Source organism: Mercenaria mercenaria, chromosome 7, assembly GCF_021730395.1.
Source record: "Mercenaria mercenaria strain notata chromosome 7, MADL_Memer_1, whole genome shotgun sequence".
Taxonomy (NCBI): domain Eukaryota; kingdom Metazoa; phylum Mollusca; class Bivalvia; order Venerida; family Veneridae; genus Mercenaria; species Mercenaria mercenaria.
This window is the reverse complement of record NC_069367.1, coordinates 47,461,172-47,485,550: the sequence shown is the minus strand read 5'-3', so window position 1 is coordinate 47,485,550 and position 24,379 is coordinate 47,461,172. Positions and strand designations below refer to the sequence as shown.

The window sequence follows — 24,379 nt, the reverse complement described above, 5'->3', positions numbered from 1 at the left end:
ATTATAGTTATGGAGCTCAGAGAAGAAAAAAAAACAAGTGGTTTTGCAAAGAACTGCGGACTTGAAATTGTTAAAGTCTAAACATAAATCAATATATACAAAGTCAAAAAATAAAACTTTTACGGTGTTTAGACGTTGATATCGATGAAGAGTTGGACAGAAAAGAAATTCGAAAATATCAGGACTATTTAGATTATGTAAATGAAGTTGCTTTAGGGACTATGCACAAATTGTGTTCATCTTACAGAGAAGTAAATGATTTAGAAAACGAAAGAAAAGTTATGGAAGAGATTGACATAATTGAAAAAGACTATAGTGAGACCCATAAAACTGTGTTTAAAAAGTCTACGAAGACTTCACCACCAGCTAGTGCCACAACCGAAGGTTTAGGCAAAGATATGTGGCAGCAATTGAAAAGGGTACAAATTCCAGTATTCACGGGTGAGAAAAGAAAGTATGAATCTTGGAAGGCGGCATTCAATGCTTGTATTGATAGTGCACCATCTACTGCTGAATATAAGCTCTTGCAGTTAAGACAATATTTATCTGGTGAGGCATTGAAGTCGATTGATAATTTAGGACATTCGGCAGCTAGTTACGAAGCAGCAAAGGAACGTTTAGATAGAAAATTTGGAGGTAAACGAAGACAAGTTATGGCATATCTGGAAGAATTAGATACATTTTCGGTAATGAAAGAGGAGAGTGCTAAAACCTTCGAGAAATTTGTGGACTTGTTAGATATTGTTACAGTAGTGATTAATTTGATAGAAGCAGAAAAGGGAGAAGATTTAGGAGATGGAGTACTGTATTAGAGACTTCTGAAAAAAATTGCCTGAAACAATGCTTATGAGGTATAATCGGTGGATTTATGAATCAAAAGAAGATGAATCCGTTCAAAAATTAAGAAAGTAGTTCAATCAGGAGGCTAAATACTATGTCGCTGCTGCCGAAACTGTTCATGGACTTTTTGGAGACAAGTGGAAGCCTTCAAGATCACATGTAGCTACTCACTTTGTAAATAACAAAAAAAGTCAAGGAAGCCAAAAGGTCTGTCAAGTATGTTTAGATAATCATGATGTTTGGAACTGTTACATATTCAAACAATTGTCGCCATCACAGCGTTGGGAAAAAGCTAAAGATCTGAAATTGTGTTTTTGGTGTTTAGGAAGCGGACACGCTGATAGTACATGTAATAGAATGAAAGTTTGCGGAATTCAAGGTTGTAAAAGGAACCATAATAGGTTGTTACATAATGAAGAAATGAATTATCAAAATGTGGATAACAGTTTGTCGTTACACAAGGATGAAATGAATCAACAAAATGTTTTGTTTTGTTTGTTTGTTTTGGGTTTAACGCCGTTTTTCAACAGTATTTCAGTCATGTAACGGCGGGCAGTTAACCTAACCAGTGTTCCTGGATTCTGTACCAGTACAAACCTGTTCTCCGCAAGTATCTGCCAACTTCCCCACATGAATCAGAGGTGGAGGACTAATGATATCAGACACAATGTCGTTTATCAAATAGTCACGGAGAACATACGCCCCGCCCGAGGATCGAACTCGCGACCCCGAGATCCGTAGACCAACGCTCTTACCTATTGAGCTAAGCGGGCGGGCATCAACAAAATGTACCTACAAATGAAATGCGTCAAGTCATCATGTTCAACATCAAGCTCATGATAATGACAATCGTTTATCAGTACCAAATCGGATTTCACTTCGCACAGTTCCAGTAATAGTGAAAAATGGAAGTAAACAGTTGACTGTTAATGCACTGTTGGACGATGGCAGTACAAAATCATACATTAATGCTGATGTAGCTGCAGAATTAGGATTAGACATAGTATCTAATGCGCAGTTGATAACGGTAAATGTTATGAATGGTAGAAAAGAAACTTTTGAAACTGCACCTGTGAAATTTCATATTGAAGGCTTGAATGGTCAAGTGAAAATTGGAATGGAGGCTACAACAACAAATTGTGTAACAGGAAATCTCAGAACAGTTGACTGGAATAAACAATCTGGACAGTTTAAACATCTAAATGGTATACATTTTCCAGTGTGTAAGAGAAAAAATAAAATAGATTTATTGATTGGGATAGATTATTCAGATTTACATTACTCGTTACACGAAGTCAGAGGGGAACCCGGAGAACCAATAGCTCGTCTCACTCCCTTAGGCTGGACTTGTGTTGGATCCATTCAAAATTCTGTTGAAAATAAAAGTAGAAATTACCATACATTTTTTTTGCAAAATGACGTAAATATCGAAAAATCGATAGTAAAATTCTGGGACATAGAACACATTTCACAAAAAGGAAGTACCATGTCAGTCGAAGACGAATCCATTGTGAAACAAGTAAAGTCTACGATAACACGTAGTGAAGGACATTATCAAGTATCCATTCCATGGAATGACAAAAAGCCGTCTCTGAAAAATAACTATGAAATGGCATTACATAGATTAAGAAACACAGAAAAGAAAATAGAGAAAGATCCAGTTTTGAAAGAAGCGTATAAAACAACACTACAGAAATATCTAAATAAAGGTTATATAACTGAAGTTAACTTGAATGAAACTTTCAATGACAGTGAGTGGTATATACCACATTTTCCGATAGTTAAACTGGATCGAGAGACAACTAAAGTCCGTATTGTTTTCGATGCAGCAGCAAAAACAGATGGATTAAGTCTAAATGAGGCGATATATCAGGGACCAAAGTTGCAGAATGAATTATTTGATGTATTGTTGAGATTTAGAAGTCAGCCCATAGCAATTATGTGTGATATTGAAGAGATGACTCACGTGTAGGAATTAACCCTATTGACAGATCATATCACAGGTTTCTTTGGAATTCTTCAGCACCAATTCGGTATGAATTCAAAACACTGGTGTTTGGAGTTAATGCATCACCTTTTCTAGCCCAGTATGTTTCTAGACATAATGTTGAATTACATAAAGAAGAATATCCACGTGCTGCGGAAACGGTCGTTAGTTCAACATACATGGATGATAGTATGGATTCTGTGTCTACCGTAGAAGAAGGAATTGAACTGTATCACAAGCTATCCGAACTTTGGGCGAAAGCAAACATGTATGCAAGAAAATGGCTATCAAATTCAGCTGACGAACTAGAAAAATCCCCACTGAGCATAGAGCTTCTAAAGTTGAACTGGACCAAAATGACTTGCCAACTGTAAAAACACTTGGTGTAACATGGTTAGCTAATGAAGATTGTTTTATTTTCAATGTGCAAGAGTCGGGCAACTATACAACATGGACAAAGAGAACTATTCTAAGAAAAATAGCGACTATATTTGATCCACATGGTTTCCTTGCACCATATATCGTGCGAGCAAAGATTCTGATGCAGGAATTATGGATAGCTGGATTAGACTGGGATGAAATTGTTCCAAACGAAATGAATGAAACATTTTTGAGGTGGTTATCTGAATTGAAAGAACTTAAACAAATTAAAATACCAAGATGTATAAGACATTATGTTCAGCCAAAAAGAGTAACATTACATGCATTCGGAGATGCATCAGAAAAAAGCTTACGGCTCAGTAGTGTATGCTCACTGTGAAAATTCTGACAATAACATTTCGGTTAGACTCGTTGCAGCAAAAAGTAGAGAAGCGCCGGTTAAGACGATAAGTATTCCTAGATTAGACCTTTTGGCAGCTGTTCTGTGCTTGAAACTTACATTGTCAGTTTGTGCTTCACTGAACATTTGTATTAACTATTGCACATTTTGGACAGATAGTATGAATGTTTTATATTGGATACGAAATAGAAACACAATTTTCAAACCATTTGTTGCTAATAGAATTGGAGTGATTCAGTATCATTCAAATCCTATATAATGGCGACATGTACAAGGAAAACAAAATCCTGCTGACATTTTTAGTAGAGGATGTTCAATATCTTATTTAGAAACAAACGAATTGTGGTGGAACGCACCTGAATTTCTGAAGAAAAATGAATGTGAATGGCCAAAAAGTAAAGTTGAATTTTCACACGAGAACAGTGAAATAAAAAAGTCAAAACAAATGCAGTTTGAAGTACAAAAAATGCACACACATAGCATGGACGTACAAACATGCAATGAAGAATGGCGGCTTGATCCAAAACGATATTCCAGTTGGACGAAATTTTTTCGTGGAAAGATGTAAACGTACAAAAACTGCAAGAATTGAAGGACAATTGGATGCGAATGAAATACATGATGCAGAGGTAAAATTAATAATCAAAGCTCAAAGGTCTCATTATAAGGAAGAATTTACATGTTTATCTAAGCAAAAAGAAGTAAAAAAGATAGCAAATTGATCAAATTGAATCCAAAAAGTGACGATGAAGGAGTAATCGGAAGTGATGGACGCTTAAAAAATGCTGAAATGTTATCGTATGACTGTCGATATCCAGTGATACTACCTCGACATGATTGGATTACTGAATTAATTGTTCGTCACTTTCATGAAGATTCAGGACATAGTGGTACAAACTACACACTTTCCGTGGTATCAACACAGTATTGGATACCATCTGCAAGGGAGGTAATTCGTGCAGTAGAAAACAAATATACAAAGTGTAAACTTCGCAAAGGAAAACCAAAAGAACAGATTATGGCACCATTTCCAAATATCCGTCACAATATGCCATTAAGAGCATTTGTTCATGTAGCGGTAGATTATGCGGGACCATTTGTAGCTGTTAAGGCCGTGGAACACGTCGAGGAAAAAGATACCTTTGTTTATTCACTTGTTTGAGTACAAGAGCTGTGCACTTAGAGATTGCATTTGGAATGGATGTAGATTCTTTTCTTAATGCGTTTTACCGGACGGTTAGTCGTCGGGGATTACCAAGAACTATGTTATCAGACAATGGATCAAATTTTGTTCGTGCTGACAAAGAATTGAAACAGTTATTGCAGTGTCTTGATCAGGATAAAATCATAGAAAACACAGCAAATAAAGGAATACAGTGGCAATTCATTCCACCATTTGCTCCTCACTGGGGAGGTGTACACGAAATAATGATTAAGAGTGCTAAACGTGCAACATACGCAATATTACAAAATGTTTCAGTCACTAACGAAGAGCTTATGACGGCATTTGCTGGAGCTGAAGACTTGATCGATTCAAGACCATTGACATATCAAACTAGTAATCCAGCAGACTGTATACCTCTTACACCAAATCATTTTCTGCATGGAATGGACAAATCGGGGGAAAGTTTGCTCCTGTAAGTGTGGATACTACAGAATTCAGTCCTAGAAAGCGATGGCGTAGAATACAGGAGTTAGTTCAACACTTCTGGAATAGATGGTTACGCGAATGGTTACCCAGTCTACGAAAATAAAAAAATGGCATAGAATTTATCCAGACCTGAAAGTTAACTATGTCGTGATTGTTAAATCTCACGATTTACCGCGAGCACAGTGGCCATTAGGGCGTATTACGCGTGTGCATACAAGTCGCGATGGACATGTGCGCGCAGCAAATGTTTTAATAAATGGCAAAGAATTTGTGCGACCAATAACAAAATTGTGCCCATTAGAAATAGATGCTAATGATTAAAATAATATATTAACGCGTACTAAAGCAGAAAGTGTTTACAGTTACTGTTAATTCGCGTGTGGAGGGCATAATAATCCCTCATATCAGTGGCTAATCTTAAGTGGAGGGCATAATAATCCCTCAGAAGCAGTAATTTTAAAATCAGTAAATTACGATAAAGATTGGGCACAAGGACAAACATTTTTCTTGTTTCAGGAATTGTATAATCTGGTGAAGAAGATTGTAAAACAAACAAGACTCTAGAAGAAAAAAGTGTCTCTGGGAGAGATTGTACATTTTTTATTAGTTAATAACATTTTTTTTTTGTGTGTGAAAATGAACTGTTTAAAGGCCCAATACTAAGGAAAGTGAACATTTTAATTTCTTTTAAAAAGCACAGAAACTATTTCATTTTATTGGAAGATGAAAGTTGGTATGTAGAAATTCGAAATAAATCACAGTATGTGTACAATTATTTTTCTATGAAGTATGAAGAAAGTTAAAAAGACCTGGGGGGTCATTCTGTCGATTCATTGAAATTTCGACATAATACACATACATTTCTTTGAGTTCCAAAGACCTTCTGTAAATTTTGACCTGCCAATCTTCATTATTTAGTGTCTTGCAGAAGTCTATGCACTGGCTATGAAAAAAAATGCCAACTCACTTTCCCTTAATAATGGACCTTTAAAGTTTATTATATCATGAACTCAATTTTTTTGTGTTTATTGAGATGTACATGTATGTAACTATGTAAAACAGTTGTGGGAGAATATAATCTAGAAATCACATATTACAAATACAGTACTTTAGAAATTAATAGATAGAACATCAAGTTTTAAAATTAGTAAGTACCCAGATTGTCAAGAATTGTTTAATTAACACCAGCGATACTAGTCATAAAAGGTACACATGAATAGCGTAAATATATATATATATATATATATATATATATATATATATATAGTGCTCAATATTTTATTCAATAATTTATGTTAACATGACAATTGTTGCTAGAGTAAATTTATGTAAAGTTTTCTAGCGATTAGTATTATAGTTAATAGTTGAAATGTATATGTTTCAAATTTTAGGTGTTTCGTAATTGTTGGTTATATTGAGCATTGTAAGAATTTTTGAACGCTAAAATTTTGTTTACATGTAACTGAAAGAGTAATTATTGGTGTTGACTGGATTGATATTAATTGTCCAAAGTCTGAACTGAAACAACGAAATCGTCATAAGCTTTATTTACTATATAATTTAACAAAAAAAGAAACTGAATTGGTTCTACCTGATGATAAAGAGTAAAATGAAATATTCTAGTTATCAGTGAAAATATGGGGTATATTAAAAGTATCTAGCTTTAGATATTTTCTTGTAGTTTTGTCAAAATTGTTATTTTTCATAAATGTTCATTGTTTTGTATTATATAATTTTCTGTAAACAATTGTTATTGATAAGTTAGATTGAATCAAACTTATCAAGGTGGGGGAGTATGTTCTGAAGAATTAGCTTAGTTTCAAGTAGTAATTTAGGGTCCACGCGCCCAAGAAGCCGAGACCTGGATTTTTTGCTCTTTTCGGTAATTACTTTACTGTAATTTCTGTACTTGCTTGAAATATAACAATAATTTAAGTCAGCCATGTTGTAAAGTGAAATTGATTGCGAAAAAAAAAGTTAAAAAGGAAAATAGTAGTAATTATAGCTGTAAGCGGAACAATAACTATTATTGTTCAAACCTATATATCAACACAATAGTGGCAAAATCTATGTAGCCAGATGCTCTGTACATAAATCAATTAGAAATTGTTAAGTTTATTTTGTCAAATAATAGCTACTTTCCTAAAAGTCATTGTGTTGAAGACGTTTGATAATATACGTACATATTTTAAATTGAATATCTATGGGTCGTTATAAGCAATTGTGTATTAATGTTTGCACATTTCTTTTATTGAAAAAGGAAGTACAAAACTTCTCCTTGCAACTGAAAATCAATAAGCATTTATCCCAACAATGGTGAGACAATCTATGTAGTAAGATTTGCGCTTGCAACTTTAAATGTGCCATCATAAGGAACTTTAAATCATTTCTGTTCCCGCTAGTATTGTATTTCATAATCACTAAAATTAAAAACTTTCTAGTTAGACAGAAAAAAATCGTAAAAAATTGCCATGGCAGAATCTTGCCATTGATATTCTATTTCGACTCTTAAGTTTCACACTGAGCATAGTCTAATTAACTTAATTTGGCAGTATATTTATACTAAACGTAAACACCATTTTGTGTGAAATACCTGCTACTGGGAAAATAATATCAACCTTCAAATTAAATCCTATGGTATTCTAAATCTGTTGCATCAACATCCAAACCTACCATGGTCCAAATCATCCTGTTACTTTTCATCACCTGTGTCATATTTTTACCAATGTTCCATTGAAAATACATTTGTACAGCCAGCAAATTAGAAAAGGGTTTGCAACATTAGCTCAAAACAATCTTTTATGCTTTCAGTTATGAGAAATTGTGATTAAGAATATTTTTAATAAAATGTACTTAATTTAAAAAGTTTGTAAAAACATACATTTTTATGTAAATATTATGATTTCTTGTAATTTTGCTACAGTTTGTATGTTGAATATAGCATTTTGTGTACACCAAACTCTAAAAGAATACATGTCAGCATGTGGAGCTAAATAGAGAGCTTTAAGACTGCTTCTATTATATACTACCAACACATCTAATATACAACTTTCTAAATTGATTTAAAGTACTGCAAACATACAGTAGTATACACTCGGTATCATTTTAAATGCAATGGTAATAGTGCCTATCCTTGCAATTTGTTAAATCTAAATTTGTCAACTGCTTATTACAGTGAATACCTAATTTTTTATAACAAATTCTCTCAAGAACCAAACAGTACCATAGTTTAAACTACATTCGTGTTTATTTTATCATTCTGAAAACCGGACGAGAACCACATAACAAATGGACAACAGACACCGGCAAGATTTGATGTTTAATGGACGTTGCCGCCACGGCGACAGCATAACCCGTGACGCTCTAATTATTTTTGGACTGACGTCCATCCCCTTAAATATTGACGACAGATCTTTATATGAGCGAGCGGACTGACGGACAGACGCTGATAAAGTAATACCTTTGTGTCAGAACTTGACACAACACAAAACCAAAATTCTGTAAGTTAAATAATTTATTACGGTCTTTACTAGCCAAGATAAGATACCATTACACATTATATAGTCATATTTATGAATACTTAGTAGTAAGCTGCCATAATTATTAATAGAAGTATGGGAGATATTGGCCACTTAACAGATGACAGGGAATGCCGAAGCAACTGTCAACTGAAGAGAAATCCGATCAGCCGAAAGAAGAACAAGCCTACAACGAATTACCGGCAATTAACTAAGCTAAAAGCGAATACTGCTGCGGATGCATTTAGCAAATGGCAATACTGTTACGAATAAGGCGACGCCTAAGTACAAAACCAAGACACGTCATTTGGCAAGCGTAACTGTACAAGCAAGTTAGGATTGCCAGCATGTTATGGGCAAAACCTAGAAACACAACATGGAAACAGAGCAAACGCAACAGTTTACTAGATTAAATCAACCCGATTACATACAGCTACAATAAAGGAAACCAGCTGCCTTTGCTCCATGACCGACGGGAATGAAGCCGGAGCCCCAACGACGATCACTGAGCAAACACGACCGTTATGATTACTGCAGAAATACTGAATTTGAACATTAATAACGGCGCGTTTTGTAAGACTGGCTAGCTCGACCCTCGACTGACAGAATTTTCCGCCACAATAAATTTTTTAACAAATTTATCCCCCAAAATTCTGCGTAGAAACACAAATGCAGTAAATGATTACTAAATGAACAAAAGATACTGTAACATATGGAATGATTAAACATCAGTTTTGTCGGAAAAGATGATTATATATGTTCTTGAATGTTTACTGTAACTACATTTTTATTTTTTTAACTTAAGTTTTTTAGCAGTATATCCCTTAAGCCATCCAGATAGAACTCTAATCCTACGCCATTGAGGTGGACCCCGTCACGTAGCCAAAATTCAGTCTCTACATCAATGTCGTGTGATAGAGATTCGTAACGACCTTTACAACTAACCAGGTATCGACCCCAACGATTAATTCTCCTTCTCTTGAATTCAATAGTTTTCCAAGACTTATGGGCTCCTTGCCACTTGCGCCTGGGTAATATATCTACCCAAATGATAACTGTGTCAGGGAAAACTGCTCTTAAGTATTTTATTTCTCTCTAAATAACGTTTCTGATCTGTAAAATTGATCGAGAAGTCAAATCGTTTCCTCCAATGTTGATTACGAGGACCTTTGGTGGAGAAGCTAATAATACTGAAGCCTCAATACAAGTGCGGAGCGTTTGCCAGCGCAGGCCTCTAACCGCCCGCCGGGCAATGGTCTTACCTGGCAAGCGGAGGTTTGACTTTCCAGTAGTTCTGGCTCTAACTCCTGTCCAGTATGGGATTGAATCCCCCAATATCCACACGTCTATAAAAAGATAAATGTTATAAAAGTACGTTGCAAAATGCTAAGGCTATTTAAACCTTGATCAAGTGTGCAGCAGGTCAGTTAGTAAGTTTATAAAAAAGAAATGTACTAAGATCTGGTATAGACGTTATATGAATCAGAGGACCAGCGGCCCATTCTCCTAATTCTTTCAGCAGGAAGTCCTGAAGCCGCGAGATCAGTTGCCCTCCCCATTCTGAAACTATGAGACCTGTAGTGGCCGTACCGAAATCTAGTTCTGGCAATGCATTTAGCAAGAACCCCCGAAAACTGAGATCTTGTGACGGGTACACCATTTGCGTGAGTAAATAGGGGCCCTTGGAATTTTTGCCTTACAGACAAAAAGCTGTTAAAGACTTTTACGGGACAAAGCTGGTGATCTACTCGTGGTAACTTAATGCTAATTGGTTTTCCATGCTGATTAGTTTTGAAACAGCGAAGTTTTTATTATAAGGTGTGTATTATTGTTTGTACAAAATACGTCACTCAGCTATATTTAAAATTTGACTATTTGTGCCTAGCCTTGGTGCAACTAGTTCACTAACTCTGAATAAGCCGTAATATGCAAATAAGAATAAAGTGGAAAACAATATGTATTCGTAATGATTTATCGTGACGAGCGGTAATGAGGAACATACGTCAATTAAAACGCTCCATGTTATAGGTGCCCTATTTAGAAGTGCGATTTCTGTGACAGCCTTCTAATACTTTCTTCACTATAAAATTGTTAGTAATGTCATAAAGCCCATATAATTTGTGGTAATAGTTTAACCCAGAAATGTATGTTGAAATGCTCCTTGGCGACAAGCCCTTCTCGAAACAATGGGCCATGAAAATAATTATGTGTTTAGTTGGAGCTGGCCATAACTCATTTAAGTCGTAAGACTGTCTGAATTGTTGGAAAGTTCTAAATGCGACTTGGTAAGTTGAGAGAGAATTAGAGGCTATTCCAGACCGTAATAGCTGCCCGGCTCTTAATTGAAGATATCCCAGAGGAAAGCTGGTACCCGGCGCGGAACTGAGTCTGCCTCTGGAGCTAACTGTCTGAATTTTTCCAGCTGAAATCGAGAAAATGCGTCACAAACGCTATTTAAACGACCTTCAACGTGGTTAGCCTTTATAAGAATATTGAGCTGTAAACATCTTAATGCGAAAAATCTAACCAAACACATGACAAGGTTTGACTTCGACGTTAATTTATTTAGAATGTGAACCACTGCGATATTATCACAGTTGAACTTTAATTTCTTGTTTTTTTAGCTCTGTACCCCAAATAAACAATGAAACAACAATAATAAGGGAATAATTCTAAGACTGTAATGTCTGAAGTTTACCCAGCTGTGTACCATGATTCGGGCCATTTAGCGTTACACCATTGGCCTCCAAAGTAAATACCGAAACCTGTGCCGCCCGCGGAATCTGTAAACAGTTGAACGTCCTCGTTTGTGACCCAGTAACGGTCATGGAAGACAGATATCCCATTAAAATGTTCAAGGAATGTTAACCACATTTCTAAATCGAGGCCGATTTCTTTCTTAATACGAATGTGGTGATGTGGCTTAGAAAGGCCACAAGTACTGTTTATCAGGCGGCGAACGAAAGGTCTACCAACTGCAATGGCGCGACAACAAAAGTTCAAAGAGCCAGTAAGGGACTGCATCACTTTCAAGGTTGTTTTAGGATTACGTAATAAGTCTTTTATCTTACTTATAACTTTGTGCACTTTTGAGATCGGTATTCTGACCAACATTTGAGCTGAATCAAGTTCAAGGCCTAAATATACGAGGACCTCCGCCGGGCCGACAGTTTTGTCCTCAGCCAATGGAACCTGTAATTCTAACATAGTCTGTTTGAATGACTGTAAGGCCAAAGCAGAAAGTTCAGTGTTTCTTGCCCCGCCTAGGAAATCATCTAAGTAGTGTATCAAATCTGCTGATTTCATTTTTGATTTGGCCAAAAATTCCAAAAACCTAGCAAAACGTTCGAAAGTGATGCAACTTACTGAAGCTCCGAATGGCAAAGATTTATCGAAATAGAGGAAATTTTTAAAACGGAAGCCTAGCAGTTCAAAGTCAACAGGAGAAACCGGTATTAGACGAAAAGCACTCTTTATGTCTACCTTAAATAACTTACAATGCCTAACTAGACGTTGGACTTACTTGACAGCTTCGTCGAAATTTGTATATTGAACTGAGCACAACTTAGGATCGATGAAATCATTGACACTTTGAGTTTTTGGGTACGAAAGGTGGTGAATCAGTCTGAACTCGCCTGTGGTTTTCTTAGGCACAAGGCCGATCGGTAAAACAATAAAATTTTGAAAAGGTGGCACTTTGAAAGGACCTGCAACCCTGCCAGCTTCGATTTCGGTATTTATCTGTTTTTGTATAATATCTGGATTAAGGTTTGTAGACTTAAGATTAGGCGAATCTCTAGCTTGACGAGGACCGCTATATTGCAGGGAAAATCCGTTTTTGAAACCATTAATTAAAAATGCTGCCTCAGTTCGATCGTAAGTTTTTACACCTTTCTCTAAAGCTGAAATATTAATTGGCGAAAACGCTAAACAGTACACGTCTAAATTGTGTGGCACCTGGGTAATTCTTTTTTGAAGGCTGACCTCGGCCTTGACCCCTGAAAGGGCGGGCATATGGACGGGTACGAAACGGTTGGTTAAAAGTTGTTTGACTATTCCCTAGAGGTATATTTTGTGACTGCTTCTTAGGACACGTCATCGCAGGGTGAGGCTCATTACACAGCTTACATGTATGTGCAAACCTGCAATTTGGCCACCTTCAAGAACCTTGATTGAAATCGTTGCATTTGAAACTGAAAGAGGTCGAGGACCTAGAGCTGTTACGCACTTGTACACAACGCCACCAGAGGTCATTGTTAATAACTGACCAAAGGAGAAGGCGTGAGAGCTTGGCGGAGGTGAAACTGCTCATCATAGGTCCTCCAAGCATAACCCCCCTGATGCGTAGCACACTCACGAATCGTGAACATGTAATGAAGAAGCTCATAGACTTTGTTCGAGTGAGAGGACAAATAAATGGACGCATAGATAATAAAGGCATCAGTCCATCTTTCGATCGAGTTAATTTTCTCCTTACATTCCTTTTTGGAAGATTCGATATGACCATCGGGACCGACCAATCTTAGAACATTGCCACTACAAAATTCTGATAGTTCAACGGCACCTTTCAAAAGAATGGCCATATTTATGTACTCTCCCCTACAAATTTGCTGTTTAATTGAGGAAGGGACGTGAGCAGCCAAATCGTCCCCAGCTAAACGCATATCCGGTAAATTTGAAAGGTTATGAGAGTTACTTTAAAATAATAGGGAAGTTCGTGGAGTTACAACCTGCGTCGGCCGGAGATAAGAGCTGATTTTGCTTACGTGCAACAGAGCTCCCACCGCCCACCTCAGGTGGCAACACCCCAGAATCCCTTATAAGGGTATCAAAATCAATTAAACGAGACCTACCCGAGTCAGGCTGCAGCAGGTCGTTACTATCCTCATCAAGGTCATCTGCAGTCCTTTTCTGGCCACGAGGGTCCTCCGGTGGTGGGTCAGTCTAGATTTCAGCGTTTTGGACAGAAACTTCAGCCTCTCCATCGTTCTCCAGGGCCTCTACAGGTACATTTGCAGCGGCATTTACGACGGCAGCTTGCCGGTCTCGACGACGCAGTCTGTCGTTTTCAGCGTTGTTTTGGCGTGCATTACAGCCCAAATTTGCAGCATTTATGTCGGCAGCTAGCCTGTCCCGACGACGCAACCTCATATGTGCTTCTTGGTGTGCGTTTTGCCTGTTTCCTCTCCTGCGAAATCTCCCTCGATCACGTGGCATTGTGTGTAAGCTTTGAAAACGAAGTCCGAGTTCGTAAGCTAAATTACTTGAGTTCAGCTAAACGATATTGAACCAAGTGGCAGTTGCACGGATTCCATGATATTTATATGACTTTAGGTTGCTTCCCGGCTAAGCGGTGTTAGAAGATAAAGTATTGTATGCTTGATTGGAACCAGAAGTTCGCCTAACGATACGTCCCGAGGATAACCAAATGCATAGCAACGCATCAGAAACGGGTTTTCCAAGAAAAATAAAAGAAATTATTCATAAATAAAATAATTTGTAATATTAATCAGTCAAACTCTATCCCTACAGCTCTTGAAATTGTAAAGATCTTAAAATAGGATTTGATAAAATATATGAATTGTGTTGAATATAGTAAATGATAATTCTTCAAATTTGAATGTAATTTAAACTACTAGCTGGGACTGTTACAAGTTGTAAAGTATTGACGTTCATTTGCCGCCTTTCTTTACGTAACGTCTTCCGCATTACGTAACGTTTATGACGTCACGTCCGTTGTATTGATATGTAACGTTAGTGATATTAAAAGGTACGAACCTGACACAACGTGTATTTTATAAGTCTTATTCCCTTTTCGATATTGGTGCCGTAAACAAATTTCATAGAGATGGAAACTTAACAAGTCAATCAGAGAAGGCCATCGACGAATTATACGTCAGTATTTACAACGCATTGAAGCTGCAAAAGAAGAGCCGACACCGACGATCTTCAATACGATATTGAACAACATCCAGAAGAAACAGGAGTTTGTGAGAGAGTCAGATCAGAAGATTCTAGAGCTACTTCAACCAGAGGAGATCGAGACAGAGATGATAGAGGCCGATGAATATCACCTGAACTTAGAGATCCAGATTAACATGTTCAAGGAATACAGACGTTCGGAGGGCTTCGTTTCAGAGACAGATATCATGCGACCTGAGCAGACGTTACAGGTATTTCCCGCTATACAGACATCGCAACAGACTGTAAGTTCAACCTTTTCTCATTCGCATAGATTACCAAAATTATCGCTTCCGATATTTTCTGGAGATCTATTACAATGGCAGACATTTTGGGACAGTTATGAGTCAGCAGTACATACTAACCCCTCTCTTACTGATATCCAGAAGTTAAATTACTTAAAAGCCCAGTTAGAAGGTCCCGCAGCTAATACTATAGCAGGATTCGCTTTGACGAACGCAAACTACGAGAGAGCGGTCAGCTTATTACATGAGAGATTCGGTCAGGTCCATAAGATTATACAAGCCTACATGCAAGCCCTGTTAGAACAACCACGTCCTGTCAACACGTTACCCAGCCTCCAGAGCTACTATGACCAGTTAGAGTCCTACATCCGCGGTCTAGAGTCAATCGGACAATTTCAAGAGACTTAGGGCTCGCTACTCATTCCAGTCATTATCAGTAAACTTCCGGCGGAAGTACGCAAAAATTTAACAAGAGAACACGGAAACGTTGGATGGACTCTAGCAGAACTTCGGAAGGCGATCTATAAAGAAATCACCGTCATGGACGCCGGTCAGTCCGTCATACCGGAAGTGCATGACAACCCTCGAGTTACGGCGTCTTTTTACACCGGAAGTAGAGGTAAACAAAGACCCCCAAGAAGTTTGGATATGAGAAACCCTGCAGCTACTGATAAGAAAGCCTGTGTGTTTTGCAGTGAACAGCATTCCCCGATCGACTGTACCAAGGTAACTACTTACCAGTCCCGTACTGACATTGTCAGGAATAAACAATTGTGTTTTAACTGTCTTGGTAGTCATCAAGTGTCAAAGTGCCGATCCAACTTTCGATGTCGCCGTTGCCAACGGAAACACCACACCAGTATATGTGACCGGAAGTCTGCCCAGCCGACAGCTCCCACAGTCCCTACAGCCCCAACAACCTCAGATCAACAGAGAAACCAACAAGCCACAGCCATACTCCATTCTTCGACGCAGTCCCCTTCCAATGTACTACTGAAGACAGTCATCGCCCCAGTGTGCAACCAACAGTTCAGAGTAGACGCCACAATTCTTTTTGATGAGGGAGCACAACGCTCATTTATTACAGAAAAATTAGCCGACGAACTACATTTACCTCGTGGAAATCCCGAGATAATTCATCTGACGTCCTTTGGAGACTCGAACCAGAATGTACGCTTCATGGATACGTCCACTGTATACCTAGTAACAGATTTCGGAAGGAAGATTGCCATCCAGGTCCTTGTTGTACCAACCATTGCAGTACCATTACGTAACCTACAGCGTGATGTGAAAGACTTACCCTATCTACGAGGACTTAAGTTAGCCCACCCAATCACAGATGACGAATCCTACGAAATTTCCCTGTTGATAGGCGCAGACCACTGTTGGAAGATAGTACAGAACAGAATAGTACGCGGAAATGGACCTACCGCAGTAAGCTCCAAGATTGGGTACCTCCTATCCGGTCCACTCCCGAGTTCACCTACGAATACGCCCACTAGTTACATAATGAATGTACTTACCTCACCACCAGATGTCCACGAGTTAGAGCGCTTCTGGAAACTTGAGTCCATGGGTATTACACCAGAAGAGGATCCGTCCAGTACAGAATACCTACAGACTTACCAGACCACTGCAATCAAGTTCGAAGATGGACGTTATTCCGCCATGTTGCCATGGAAACTAGATCACCCTCCCTTACCATCCAATTACTTCATAACGAAACGAAGCACAGAGAAAACGATTCACCGCCTACGTCAGGAGCCACACCTACTTAATAAGTACGGCGAAATCATAAAAGAACAAGTATGCAGAGATTTCATAGAAAAGGTCCCAGACTCAGAGATAGCTTCCCAAGATGTCCATTATATTCCGCACCGTGAAATCAGAAAAGACTCAACAACGACCCCATTCGTATAGTGTACGATTGTAGCTGCAGAGAATCCCGGAACCAGCCAAGTTTAAATGATTGCTTAGAATCTACTCCCCCGTTATTGAACAACTTGACCAGTATTTTGGTGCGATTCAGACTTCACAAATACGCCATATCTACTGACATCGAAAAAGCATTTCTACACGTGTGATTAGACGAGAAGGATCGTGATTACACGAGATTCCTGTGGTTAAGTGACCCTACCGACCCAGATAGTTCCCTAGAAATCTACAGATTCAAGCAGTGTTATTTGGTGCTACCTGTTCCCCCTTCATACTTAATGCGACTATTCTGAAGCATCTCCAAGACAACAACAACTGGATACGCCAGATCCTTAAGAGAGACCTGTATGTTGACAACATATTTACAAGCCTTCCCGAAGAATCGGATACACTCGCATATTATCGTAACGCACGAAGTCTCATGCTAGAAGCTGGTTTCAACCTTCGGTCATGGAGCTCAAACTGTCAACAAATGAGGAACCTAGCTACGTCAGAGAAAGTGCTTGAGCAGACGACACCACGAAAGTACTTGGTATGTTATGGAATACAGTTACAGATGAGATGATGTTTCCTGCAAAACTAGTCCCCATTAGAGATGTGATCACAAAACGTGAGATTCTTCAACATTCGTCCCGTATCTACGACCCGCTTGGCTTATTGAGTCCAGTTACCGTTAGAGCAAAAACCCTACTACAAGAACTTTGGCGACAGAAATACTCCTGGGATACAGCCTTACCTAAGCACGTTTATGAGAAATGGTCAGCACTTGTGACAGACCTTAACAACGTCATGAACACCAAGGTTTCCAGATACTACTTCAGAGATCAATGTGCAGCAGACGACCGTATCACTACAGTAGAAGAGATGTCTCTACATATTTTCGTCGACGCTAGTACATTATCATATGGTGCTACAGCCTACCTGTGTACATCAAACCAGTCTACATTTGTCATGGCGAAGACCCGTGTAGCTCCATTGAAGAAACTTACGTTACCCCGCCTAGAACTTATGGCAGCTGTGGTGGGTTCACGCTTAGCCAACCATCTCCAGTCTTCATGCAATATTGATTCAAATAATACCTACCTGTGGTCGGACTCCCAGATTGTTCTACATTGGCTACAAACCACCAAATCATTGAAGCGATTTGTGAAAAATCGGGTTGAAGAGATTCAACAACTTACCTGTTCCCGGAATTGGAAATATTGCCCTACCCAAGACAACCCAGCTGACTTAATGACACGCGGTATATCAGCGATACAGTTTACCAACAGCAAGATCTGGATGAATGGTCCTTCCTGGATAACCAAACCATTGAATTGGCCAACATGGCATACTAACGATGCGACAGGGATGACAACGGTATCGAGTGATTCATTAGAGTATGAACAAGGGAGACAACCGCCACAATATTCACCAGAATCGCGTACAGAGTTACGTAACGTTATTGACGTAACTAAATTTAGCAAGTACACGAAGCTTCAACGAGTGACAGCGTATGTATTACGGTTTATAAATAAATGCAGAGAGAAAACCTACCCACATCATGATCAACTGACAACTAGTGAACTACAGAAAGCAGAGAAAGTTTTACTACACAGCTGCCAACATAATACTTACCAGGAAGAGATTACAAACCTGAGAACAGTTCGTTCGAGACCCAATCAGACCCGACTCCCGATTGTGAAACAGTTACGACTCTTTCTTGATGAAGATGGTTTCCTTCGATGTGGAGGGAGAATCCACAATGCAGATCTTGATGAAGAGGCTAAATTTCCATATTTAATACCGGCCAAAGATCCACTTACCCGACTCCTTGTTGCCGACGCTCACGAGAGACTTCTTCACGCAGGACAGAACTCAGTTATTACTTACCTTCGCCAGAAATATTGGATACCTTCCATACGTCAGAGTGTTCGTACAGTACTTCGTAGATGTCTTGTTTGCCGTAGAACAGAAGGGAAGGCATACTCAGCCCCAGACCCACCTCCATTACCGCAATACAGAGTAGAAGACGCACCACCATTCACTGTAACTGGTGTTGATTTCTCCGGAGCTCTCTACGTTCGAGATAATTCCAACAACGAGACCAAAGCATACAACTGCCTCTTTACGTGTGCGTCCACCAGAGCCGTGCACTTGGAACTTGTACCCAACCTTTCCGAAGAGGCCTTCCTGCAAGCGTTCAGACGATTCACCAGTCGTAGATCCGTTTCCACACTGATGATTTCAGACAACGCCTCCACATATGTTGCAGCCTCCAACCATATACAACGCCTGTTCGAATCCAAGACAGTACAAGACGCTCTTAGCATGAAAGGTACCCAGTGGAAGTTCATCCCGAAACGTGCTCCATGGTACGGCGGCTGGTGGGAACGTCTAATTGGTCTCACGAAGTCAACACTGAAGAAGATACTGGGTCGATCCTACATCAGTTTCGATGCATTACAGACAGTCGTCACAGAGATAGAAGCCGTGATGAATGACAGGCCACTCACATATGTAACATCCAGTTCGTCAGATCCAGAACCCCTGACTCCAGCTCACCTTCTCTACGGCCGGAGATTAACTACTTTACCCTACCAGAAATCTACAGATGATTCAGCGATGAATACTAACCTTAACAGTGGTGTTGACTTATCTCGACAAGCCAGACTTCAGCAGAAGGTCGTACACCATTTCAGAGATAGGTGGCGCCACGAGTACCTCACCGCCTTACGAGAACATCACCAGACGACAGGAATCAACGAGCAGAAGATAAACGTTGGAGATGTCGTCCAAATTCATGATGAATCTCCCCGTTCCCAATGGAAGCTTGCGGTCGTGCAAGAACTAATTTACGGAAATGACGGATATACCAGAGCAGCCAAAATAAGAACGAGTAACGGTATTACGAATAGACCCATTGTGAAATTGTATCCATTGGAAATGAAGTGACTTTTCCAGTTAGTAGTGAAAGATTTGCGTGAGAAACAGTATACAGAGACATTGCAATTTTAGAAATTTGTGCTATTTCATTAAGTGACTGTGACTGTTTTAAGTGCCAAAAAGAGAACTTTCGATAAATGAATAGTGATATAGAATACTAGAGCTACATTGAGACTTTCAGAAGAACTATACATATCCTTATAACTTTCGCGACCCCCAGTATGTAAAGTATTGACGTTCATTTGCCGCCTTTCTTTACGTGACGTCTTCCGCATTACGTAACGTTTATGATGTCACGTCCGTTGTATTGATATGTAACGTTAGTGATATTAAAAGGTACGAACCTGACACAACGTGTATTTTATACAGTCTTATTCCCTTTTCGATACAAGTACTGTTTATGTATTGATATTGAAAATTAATACAAGCTACATGTTATATGTACAAAGCTGTTACTGCATTGGTTATAGCCCTTTGGCATCTGTGCGCCATTTGTAAGCATCAATGTTAAATAAATAAGTTGTATTTGCGAAAAGAGTTATTTTAGACCTCAAAAGGTTTGTTATTGGTTTAATTTGATAGATTGAGGTACATCTTATCTATGCTATGATATGTCTGCGTTTATATTAATGTTTGTTATGTTTTGAAAAAGATGGAATGCTTCTGTAATATGTTTTCGCTACTCAATGAAAATTTATGATGTCAATAAATTTATAATAATTTATATCTGAACAAGTTTTCTTGAACCGAGGATTTGATATGTTCGTTTCAGTTTTGACACAGAAGTGTGAATTACATACAGTCTTGGTATATTCTCTAGTATAACATGTATCACATTTGCATTGACTTTCATATTTTTTGTGCTACTGTTACAACCTTGATGATTCTTATTATACATTTTAAAGAAATGATAGGTTAGGCATCCCTTTACCGGACCTAGAACAGGGTAAGGCATACTGCCAACCATTATAATATACGGTAAACACATTTAGTGTTTAACATCTGCAAACATATCCTAGTAAATCCATTGAACGGCTTGCTACATTTATGACTGAAATAAAATGTATATAAGGCTATTATTAAAAATCATTTGTTTGTGGTAACATGACCTACCTGTGAAAATCCCTGTTACCCAACTTTTTTTCCTGGACATTCGGATGAAATGTTTTTCCCTATATGATTATATACACACAAAAAAATCCCTACCAACCGACTCGCACAAAAACTTTGGATTGTGTTACGCGAGTCTCTGATGTTTTCTTTAGTGCTGGAAAACTCTTGTCTTACACCTTGGATGTAAGATGACAATTGTCCTGTCATATGTATAATTAACTATGTCTATATAATGTACATATTTTAAAAACATTCCTATTTTTTTTTTGCAGCAATGGTCTGTGTTGATGCTATTTTCTCTGAAAGCAAACTGTCAGTAATCTGCAGCCATTCAGCTACTGTTCCAGAAACTTGAAGAAAGGCGTAAAAAGGTAGCTTTTATTTCTCATTTTGCCTTTATTAGGTTCATACAGAAGAGAGAAATTTGCTAAGTTTAAAATTAACTTTAGATAAATTGTGAAGAGCCGGAGTTGTGACTTAAATTCATAGTGATTTATATTTGAGCCGCGCCATGAGAAAACCAACATAGTGGGTTTGCGACCAGCATGGATCCAGACCAGCCTGCCTGTTTGCTTTCAAAGCCTATTGCAAATAGAGAAACTGTTAGCGAACAGCACGGATCCTGACCAGACTGCACGGATGCGCAGGCTGGTCTAGATCCATGCTGGTCGCAAACCCACACCATGTTCATTGTTGGTTTTCTCATAGCGCGGCTCATTTTGTTATTTGTGGTGTGATATGCCAAAGACATATATGACTTCAGTCTTCATTTTATGATCATGTATATGAGGAAGTTTTCTTTCACATAAAATGTGCTGTTATCATTTTGCACATGTCCAGCTAATATATACATGTAAGTCATATACCTTCAAGTTGTGTATTGTTGAAACTGTGATTAAAACTTCTGTCTCACCCAACAATTTAGTGTAACATGTTTAGACTTGGCGTGATCCTTCATTGCATGTCATACATCTTGATGAGGTCACATTTATTTATGTACACCCCATTGTCATTGGTCAATGAGGTATTTAGTGTCAACACTGTTTGAACTGTCTGCCCATCAGTCCCACATTCTGGTGTACATTCTGATGTACCATTTCCATCCAATTAAAATGAATCATGTATACTTCATCAACATGAAATGAACATTAGCATATTATCAGAACAGATAATTATTTTTTTAATTATTCCCCATTTGACTTGACAATATAACATAGATCTGTACAACAGCTTCCATATTCAAATGAAAATTGGTATATATCATGAAGCAAACATAAGCATAATGTCAGATTATTATTTTTTGAGTTATGCCCCTTTTTATTATATCACATCTGTACATTGTGTCCTCTGCTTCTACTACATATTTCATGTAATTCAAATGAAACTTGGAATACATCATCAGTATGAAGTGGACATGTGCTTATTGTCTGACCCTATTTTTAGTTAAGTCCCTTTTTGGGACTTAACATTATTACAGCTAAAACAGTTCATAACTTTCAGTTTTCATTAAATTCAGAGTTATGCCCTTTTGAACTTTTTTAATTCATTTTATAAGCATTCTGAAGGGGCATAAGTCATACAATATGACATCATTCCTGCTTTTAGTATTTAAAATTAACTCAATTTTATAATATTCCTACTTGATCTTAATGTTGATAATTTGTCTCATTTCAGTGAGCTGCCATTACCACAGTACCTCAGATATGTAGGAACCATGACATTCGGGCATTTCTGTTCTGTTGAAATAATACTTGAGCTGGAACCATGACATGAAAGAAGACCTTAGGAAATATATGCAAGTGGAGATTGAGACATTAAATTTGAAAAATGAAAAGACTTATGAAGCAAATAGCAAGTTCTGAATGCTTCAAACTAACTGTTAGTAGACTTTGGATGATTTACTGCAAACATAGGGCAAAAAAGACTCAGATACAAATGTATCATAACAATGCTTTCATGCCAAACTTCCAGGGCATCTATACAGGAGAATTCAGTTGAAAGTCCAGGAGATTTCAGAATTTACATTGTACCTAGTTTAAAAGTATAATTAAATAGATAGTTCTGAATTCTTTTTAGTAAATCTGATTCATTTTTAAATCTACAAGGTATTGTCATCATTTGTTGATCTTTGTCTGCTTTGTTCTTGGTTAACATTTTTGCTTATGTTCCTCTTTTCTTCGAAACTATAGGAAATACAGCTTTGAAACTTAGTTCACCTGTTTATCATCATTAGATAGCCAAGAGTCATAATTCCCACTTCTGTCACTTTTTTGCAGAATTATGACCCCTTGTGTACCTAGAAAATTGGAATTTCTTGGTTAAGTATTTGGTTAAATTAAATGTTTCATACTTTAAGAGCTATAGCTTGAAACATTATATGCTTCATGAACCATAACTATTGCTTGTATTCTGTCAGAATATGGGCTTTTCATGACCAAAGTTATTGAAGGGTATTTATTTATATTGGTACCTATGGATATTTCTCTTTTGTCATATAATTTTGTAGCAGAGCTAGTGACGTAGTTTTTGCGCATGCGTATATGTGTCAAGAAGGATGGCGTGTAATTGCAACATAGAGGTGCCAAAGTATAATTTTATTGAGAGAATCAATAGATGTTATCATAAAGTGTTGGTATGTAATATGTTCGTTTATTTGATTTATGTATTTTCCATTTATAAAAGTAATTAAATATCTGAAACATTTTGATTGGTTGTTGAACGGTCACGTGGAATTGGATTATGCGCATGCTCCAGTAGGTGTCTACTGGAAAAGTCGCCATTTTATTTATCCCATATAGTTTTTTTTTTGTGAAAGTGAAAGGAAATGGAAAACGTTGTTTGAAATGGAGTAGGTACGTATACATATTTATATGGAACTGTTATGTATATGTTATGCTTTATGATGTTGTTGATATCTTGAAGGTAGGGTTTTTGTAAGGCTTGATGTTTACTTTATATATATATAGCGAAAGGACATAGCCGTGGACATGTGCATGTGTTTATGGCAGGGAATTTTACTTCTTTTATGAATGTTAATAAAAGAAATGTTGTAGCAGTTATGTGTTATTACATAAGGATAAGAGTATTATTTTCAGTCATTTGTAATAGGGAAGTTTGGTTATAAGGTGTGAAGTAGATATTGACCTACTTTATGTTGTTTATATTTATGTACCACGTGATATGTAGCGGCCAATCAGACTTTTTTTCTCGTGGGCATCTGCGTAAATGATGTATTGCGGCATAAGTTTTACTACGAAGCATTTTCTGGTCTCATAATCTGCGATGAAATATTTGGAAAAATGGAGACAACTCCGCAAAGACTTTATGATAGGCTTAGGTGACAATTGACCTACTACCTCATCCAAACTACCCACTTTTTACCTCTACAGTAGCATGAAAAAAGCATGCGTGTTTGCCACATGG

At 37.9% G+C, this 24,379-nt stretch overlaps 3 protein-coding genes and 1 long non-coding RNA gene across 4 annotated transcripts; all 4 read left to right on the top strand.

The window, feature by feature from the left end:
- Window positions 1-2,326: 2,326 nt before the first annotated feature.
- On the top strand, window positions 2,327-2,812 carry LOC128558265 (uncharacterized). The gene has a single exon (XM_053547164.1). It carries the CDS (start codon window positions 2,327-2,329, stop codon window positions 2,810-2,812), a length of 486 nt encoding a protein of 161 aa, XP_053403139.1.
- Window positions 2,813-15,523: 12,711 nt separating this feature from the next.
- Window positions 15,524-16,903, top strand: LOC128558264 (uncharacterized). Its single transcript, XM_053547163.1, has one exon. The coding sequence runs from the start codon at window positions 15,524-15,526 to the stop codon at window positions 16,901-16,903; it is 1,380 nt and encodes a 459-aa protein (XP_053403138.1).
- A 549-nt stretch (window positions 16,904-17,452) lies between these two features.
- Window positions 17,453-19,852, top strand: LOC123560655 (uncharacterized). Its single transcript, XM_053547161.1, has one exon. It carries the CDS (start codon window positions 17,453-17,455, stop codon window positions 19,850-19,852), a length of 2,400 nt encoding a protein of 799 aa, XP_053403136.1.
- A 383-nt stretch (window positions 19,853-20,235) lies between these two features.
- LOC123555425 (uncharacterized) lies at window positions 20,236-23,166 on the top strand. The gene is made up of 3 exons (XR_006687278.2): window positions 20,236-20,400; window positions 21,229-21,327; window positions 22,631-23,166. It is a non-coding gene; the product is annotated as an uncharacterized LOC123555425 (long non-coding RNA).
- The last annotated feature ends 1,213 nt before the right edge of the window (window positions 23,167-24,379 follow it).

Excerpts from the sequence above, each read along its gene's own strand:
- LOC128558265 (XM_053547164.1), top strand. The coding sequence starts at position 2,327 with ATGTCAGTCGAAGACGAATCCATTGTGAAACAAGTAAAGTCTACGATA.
- LOC128558264 (XM_053547163.1), top strand. The coding sequence starts at position 15,524 with ATGGACGCCGGTCAGTCCGTCATACCGGAAGTGCATGACAACCCTCGA.
- LOC123560655 (XM_053547161.1), top strand. The coding sequence starts at position 17,453 with ATGTTATGGAATACAGTTACAGATGAGATGATGTTTCCTGCAAAACTA.